This window comes from Cyprinodon variegatus, unplaced genomic scaffold, assembly GCF_000732505.1.
Source record: "Cyprinodon variegatus isolate N-32 unplaced genomic scaffold, C_variegatus-1.0 Scaffold76, whole genome shotgun sequence".
Classification (NCBI taxonomy): Eukaryota; Metazoa; Chordata; class Actinopteri; order Cyprinodontiformes; family Cyprinodontidae; genus Cyprinodon; species Cyprinodon variegatus.
In genome coordinates this window covers 1,432,539-1,439,546 of record NW_015150529.1, presented here as the reverse complement: position 1 = coordinate 1,439,546, position 7,008 = coordinate 1,432,539, and the positions used below count along the sequence as shown (strand labels likewise).

The 7,008-nt window shown below is 39.6% G+C and overlaps 1 protein-coding gene across 1 annotated transcript in view; it reads left to right on the top strand.

The window, feature by feature from the left end:
• LOC107083523 (mannosyl-oligosaccharide 1,2-alpha-mannosidase IA-like) overlaps positions 1–6,268 on the top strand; it is a 187,300-nt gene extending 181,032 nt beyond the window's left edge. The window contains exons 11-12 of the mRNA XM_015372830.1: positions 1,189–1,304; positions 4,604–6,268. Of these exons, the coding sequence (XP_015228316.1) occupies positions 1,189–1,304; positions 4,604–4,730 (243 nt within the window). The 3' untranslated portion in view covers positions 4,731–6,268. The remainder of the gene's footprint in view (positions 1–1,188; positions 1,305–4,603) is intronic.
• The last annotated feature ends 740 nt before the right edge of the window (positions 6,269–7,008 follow it).

Here is a 7,008-nt window from a genome sequence, read left to right as displayed (position 1 = left end):
TGTATTTTCAGTCATTCACTCTCCATGTTTTGAAAGCTGGAGTCTGTGGTATCTTCCATAGAGTCAAAATGAGACGGGCACAGGTAACAAATCCAGTGTTCAGTACTCTGAAAGCTGCTTTATGGACACCTGGGACCAAACCTCTGTCCCCCAACAGGGACAGTCTTGGTGAAATAGGCAGTTTACTCTTTAACCATCCCTCCATGTATTTTATAACACTATTCCATATTGGAGAGATCAGCGGACATTCCCACAAAGCATGCAGCAATGTGCCTCTTGCTCTTTGGCATTTCCAGCATAAGTCATCTTTGCTAATATCCATCTTATGCACTCTTACTGGTTTAAGATAATACCTGTTCAAAATTTTATATTGAATAAATTTCCGTTTGGCCTCTCTTATATAACGCCTGCTTTCAGAAACAATAGTCCCATATTCCATTTTCAAAAATGCAACCCAAATCTCTTTCCCATACTATTTTAAGACTTTTATGGTGACCTTTTTTATAACAATGCTACTTCTTCATGTCTTCAAATGTTGGACTCTGTTTACCATCCTTCATTATGGTTCATCACAAACTGTAGAGCCATGACATCACTGTGACCTGTACTCTCAGGTGGGTTAGGGTTAGGTACAGGGTTAGGCCCTTCTTGGATTACTGCCCTCTTACATTTGTACCTTACTTACAAAGAAAAGCATGGCTTCTTCTGCCCTGAGATCCAACCATCAGATGTTGCTCACTGTTCCTTTTGCCTGCCCAGAACTAGGGCAGAAAGCCTTTAGCTACGCAGCTCCTTGTGCAGGGAATTTGTTACAAAGAAACTGGAAGTTGACTAAGTTTTTATCTTTAAATGCTTTTAAGTTGAAAGTGAAAGTATTTAAAGCAGTCTCAATGATCTGTAATTGTTTTACTTGATATGTTTTTTATGTACCTGTCATTTAATTTAATGTATCTCTGTTTATTATGTAACTTTGCTGCCTCTTAGCCAGGATTCAATTGAAAAAGAGTTTTTTAATCTCAATGGGATATTTTTTCCTGATTAAATAAAGGTAAAAAAAAAAAAAAAAAAGATATTTTCTTTAAAGTGAGGAAGAGTTTATTCAGCTCAGTCAGTATTAAAAAAAAAATAACCTGCTCGAGGGTTCAGTGATATTTAAAGTGTTCTCTTTTATCTGTGCGTCTCATTCAGGCCTTGGAGCAGCACTGCAGATTAGAAGGGGGCTACAGCGGCGTCAGAGACGTCTACGCCAAGACGCCAAGCCACGACGACGTACAGCAGAGCTTCTACTTAGCCGAGACGCTAAAGTAAGACCAAACTGAACAGCCTCCACTTCTGTCCTCCTGTGATTGTCGTTGTCATTGAGCCTCACTGAGGGTCTGGGACCCTGCGGGCCTAAGCTGACAGAGGTGTCAACTGTCTCTGGCACACGAGCTGAAGCTGTCATTCACCGCAGCTCAGCGTCATGGAGAGGCTTATAGGTTTGAGGCAAGGTTATTTCATGCACAGAGAGACTTGGTAGACGACTGTAATAATAACTTTAACTCTTTCCCATTTTGCTACATTTACAGCTACAAACTTTGAGGTATTTTGAGGGGAATAGATGAGATATTTTTATATTTTTTATCAGTAGTGACAGACAGTGGTGTCAAGTACACACATTTGTTACTTAAGTAGAAGTATAGATACTGCAGTTTAAAAACACTCTGGAAGAATATGAAGTATCAACTTGACCTCTTTACTCAAGTAAAAGTGAAAAAGTATGTGCTCCAAAAGCTATAAAAGTATAAAGTAACCTATTAAAAAAACAGCCAAAAGCCATTATATGAACTGAAAGCTTAATTTTACAAGTATTTAGAAAAATTCTTTGAGATAGGGTCAAGGATGAGGGAGGTCTTGTTGGTCTCCGTCTCCCGATACGCTCTCGCCTGTATCCGACCTTTCAGATATTTCAACATCTTTTTCTGAATCCATCATTGTAGCATGGCATAGACAATTCACGTTAGCAGTTTGAAGAACACCTGCTTGCTTCTGATGATTTCCTTTAGCTAAGCAATGAGTGTTTGTGTTATACGACTCATCCAACACTAGTTTTCACTAGATGTGGATGGAGCCAATGACCTGCATTGGATGGCGCACATGACGTTATATAAATATTTATAAACATAAAACCGAAGCCAAGAGAAGCAAGTAACATTTGTTTTAAAAATGTAAGGAATAGAATGTACAGATACTTGTGTGAAATTATAATGAGTAGAAGTCAGAAGTAGGAAGAAAAATAAGTAATGGAGTAAAGTATAGATACCTAAAAAGCGTACTTGAGTACGGTGTTTGTACTTTGTTACTTGACACCTCTGGTGGTAGTAGGAGCAAAGTTAAACTAGAGGAGTGCGACGGCTGTAGAGCTTCTCAAACCCAGGCGTCAGTTTTCAATCTCTGCTGCTGTCAGCTGGTGAGCCACAGTGTGGGATGGATATATTTACAAACCTGCAAAGCATAAGCTGCTAAATTCTGATGGCATAAAGTCTCTGCCAATAATAAGTAGTGGAAGCGAAACAGAAGAAAAGAACCCGTACATTGACTTCTGGGAACGCCTGTCTTTGTTTGTTTTCCGCCTTTGGCTGCAGATTTATAAACCCCACAGATTTCCACACTCTGTCTACCATCAGACAACAAGTGAGCGCGGAAGTTAAGAGCAGATGCAGAAACGGTTTTTCATTGAGGAGATTAGATCCTCTGATCAGGCAGCGCTCTGCACCCGTATCACATCACCGTTTACTGGCAGCCTCCACTAAGGGAGAACCAGGAATGACTCTAAGATCCACAAACTCTAAAGAAAGTTTCAGGAACGTACTGGAATAATTTCTCCTCATGAGAAGGATGAGTGATGAGAAACAAAAGCGTACCGCTTACCTTCAGTGAAATGATTTGAACTGTCATTAATAAGGCTGGACACGCAGCGAGGACAATGATCAGGGGTTAAAAAAATGCACAACTAGAAAATTCAGTGAAGAAGCACCATTGTTAGGTAAGGCAGAGGATCTGTAATGCTGTGGGCCTGCTCTCCCCAGACATGTTTGATAAAACTGGGTGTTTTAGCTGGATATTTGATCTGAAACATGGGTCATCTTCAGCTCATCTGTTTGTGAAATCTCACATTAAAGCTTCATTTACTCCTTTTTAAATACGAGGTTATGGCAGTAAAATGTGGATTTATTTAGGCTCCTTCTGCGTGTTTGCCAGGGGCACCAATGGAAGCGGAGGACGCTATAAATCAGCTTAAATTGGCTGCAGCAGGGTAGATTTTTCCACCGTGATGAGCTCAATCAATGACTGCATCGGTTCAGTTCCAACGTCTCATTTTTTTCAAGAGCTTTCTGCAAATTTATGACCCAGTTTCCTTTAATTCTATTGAAGCCATCAGAGCCGCTCCTAGCTGCTCCCTCCTTCCTCCTTTTTTTTATGCATATACTCCAGACGGCTTCTGCAAAAAAGTGGAGGTTAGCCAAACAGACCGGGGACCAAAGGGATTGTCTTCACCTCTGAGGAAGGCAGAGCATAAGAGATGTTGGGATTTGGTTTAGCAGTGAGTTGTGGAACTTTTTTTATCAATAAATCTTTCCTTGTGAAGAAAAAAAAAGAAAGGAGAATCTTTCCACTGTGTAAACTTCAATTTAAACCAAATGTAACATTCAGAACGTTGTTTCCCTTAATTAGTCAGACTCTACTGTATGTCTGAGTAGAGGTTGAAGACATGGTTTCCATTTAGCAACAGGTCCATGAAGTCCAAAGCGGTAATGTTTCTCTGGGATCCTGGTGAATTATTAGTGAATTATTCTGAGTTTGTTCATTTGGTCTGATGGCAAAGAAAAGCAGCTAAAGTGGGATCCCCTCTTGGATCCACAGGTGTTTGAACTGCGCCGGGAGCGCAGCAGGGGAGGCATCACATTTTCCTGTCTTCTGTCTCTGAGTGTTTTTCAGGGGTGAAGCTCAACTTTTCAAAGACGACCAGCATGGCCCCCAATCTCCACAATTAATACCACGGCTTAAGGCATGACAAGGTTTTAGATCCACGTATTCATTAAGTTTAAAAGATTTCCATTATCTGAAGCTACGGTATATTTTTATAGCGCAGAAATGGAAAGAAATTATTAAACTAGATGCACTCTTCGTTTTTTATACATCCAGCCATGCTGTATGGTTTTAGATCTATTGTCTACTGCGATCCAGAGGCAGACTAAACCTTTGATAAATTGATTAACTACTAACGGAAACACTGGCTTTTATAAGATAAAACCAATAATTGTTATTAAAAGCTTATCATGTGCTTAGATCAAAGGGATCAAACCTTATAAATTGTCTCTAAAGTGCCTTGAGATAACATGTTGTGATTTGGAACTGTATAAATAAAGTGGATTAAATAAATCATTGTGTAAAGGAAGCCCTTGGAGTATAAAAACAGAATTATTTCTTGCAGGGTTGTTTTTTATCTTTTGAGTTATTTTCTAATGAGCTGAAAATTCAATGAAACTTCGCTACATTAAAATTGAGTTTGACATGTTTCTGTTTTTCATTCCTTTCACGCCTTGTTTTCTGCGCCCTGAAGGTATCTCTACCTGCTCTTCTCTGATGACGACCACCTACCCTTCGAGCACTGGGTCTTCAACACCGAGGCCCACCCTCTGCCGGTCATCAGGAAGGAGAAAAAAGACACGCACAACGAAGTGGAGTAGCAGAGGCCTCAAGACGAGTGAGAACCTGTATATCTGAGCCTCCTGCTGAGCCCAAAGTGGCGACAGATTCATCCTGATCAGATTTTAATTCTTTTCTTTTTAAGGACCAGATCTGATTAAGTCTAGTTTTATCTGTCGATCCTCATTTGATTTAGTTTTTTTTTTATCAAACACTGATCTGTGGTTTTGGGAGCAGCTTATTTAAACAGGATAACTTGAAGGTTGATGAAAACTTCCTGTTTGGATTTGAAGAAGCAGAGATAATCAGCTGACCATCCAATCAGCTGTCACCTTATTATCAGGACCCTCCTTGTTTCGGTTTGGTTTTCTGTCAGGGTGAAACCAGGCGGCTCTGTGAGTTAAGGACGTTTGGGAACAAAAAAACCCTCGGCTCTGACTGACAGGGTGAGCTGAGACACTCGGTTACTTTTTCTAGGTTTTCATTTGGCTGCTTCATTGTCTGATTAAGAACCAGTTGTGACGGAGAACCGCTGGGATTTTCCTTTACTTTACAGATGGGAACATCTGTTTCTGACTGCTCTGTGCTCTGCTACCAATCACGCCTCCATCCTACCTCCCAGCTGTCTCACCGTTCTTCTTCTGCAGCTTTTCTTCAGTATCTTTCACCGGCTTTTGGATTATTCCTTCATCTCAGATTTCCATTAGTTTGACCGATTTTTTTTTTTTTTTTTAGCATTTACTTTCCTGTAAAAACCGATTTATACTTGGGTTTTCATGAAGTCAGACTTGAATCTTAAACTGGATTAAAATTGGTCTGTGGAGTAAATCAAATATTTATTTGGTTCAGATTTTTCAGCAAAGAAAATGTCTGCAGGAATAAATAGCTGTGTATTTGTTTTATTCAGTGTCAAAACAGGCAGGGAAATTGATCTATTATTGGGAAATCATATCTAATATCAGCTATCATTACAGTTTAAAATCATTAGATCATCTTCATGAATAAAACCAAACCTTTAAACCCAGAATCGTAGCTCTCACTCTGCTGCTTTAAAGTTGTATTGACTGTAGATTTCAACAGGAAAGTCAAACCTGATTGGATGGAAAACCTGGGCTTTTTGAAACCTCAATTTTTCATCTTTTCTTAAAAATTGTCTGAAATCTTCTGTAGAAAAGCCTTAATATGTCCAAGTTAGGCTAAGTCTAAATACATAAAAACAGCCTTCCTTCACCTGCATTTTTTTAACTAACAGTGCATGATGCTACCACCACTGTGCCGGACAGTTGTTTGTTTTTATTTAAACTTTTGCCATCTCAGTCTATCCGGACTTCTTTCCTGCGCTGTAGCCTCATCCTCATCGCTGAAGTTAAGCTCAGCCCAGAAGGCTTGAAGGGTTCTGGGTTGGTGCTAAAAAGTTCTGAACACCAGAGGGAGACAGTTTGGGTCAGATGGTTGAAACTTGGACACAGTCTGGTTTCCCAACAGGAGAATGGTCCAGAACCAGATTCTAAACTACTTTTAGAATGCAGACCTTTAAAGATTGCAGTTAAACCGGTATATGAATATATTTTGAGCCCATGTGGCTTTGCTTTAAAAAAAATCATTAGATTTAGATGGTTTATAATGATTTCTGAAAAACACCAATTTAAATGATCTATTAAAATGGATGTGACCTTGATGCCATTGATGAGTGGATATAAACTTTACCCTAACAGAAAGCTCAGATAAACTTTCTCCTCTTCTTTTTTTCTTCCTGTTTTAATCAGTCAGGCAGGATCTTGTCTCCTTTGTGAGGACTTTGCTCTAGATGCTCCACCTTCACAGACATACTGACATATCAAACCTTTTCCACCACAGTACGTCGTTTTCTCAGTCATTAACGTTGCTAATCTTTCCCTATTTTACCCCAGAGGTGTATGCGATTTAGTGTTTAATCTAGTGCCTTCACTGTTAAAAACAGAGGAGTCTGACAGGGGAGCAGTTTATAGACACATAAAGGATTTATGGAAGAAAAAAACTTCCAGCTTTAAGTTTCTACCCGTCCCTTTTAGGGAGACTTAACTAAAACTAGACATGAGTTAAAAACATTATTTCCCCTTTCTGAGGAAAATCAATCCGAGCCTAGAGTCTGTTTTCCTGGACTACACTGACATCTAGTGGCATCAGACTGCGACTGCGCTTCCTGAAACGGTTGCAGACTGTGAAATTAGCTGCATTATAAAGTCATTACTAATCACAATGTGCAAGGCGTGCAGATCTTTTTCTCTCATCTGGCCAAATGATAATGTTTGTGGCAGCGGATCATATTCATCAGTAAGC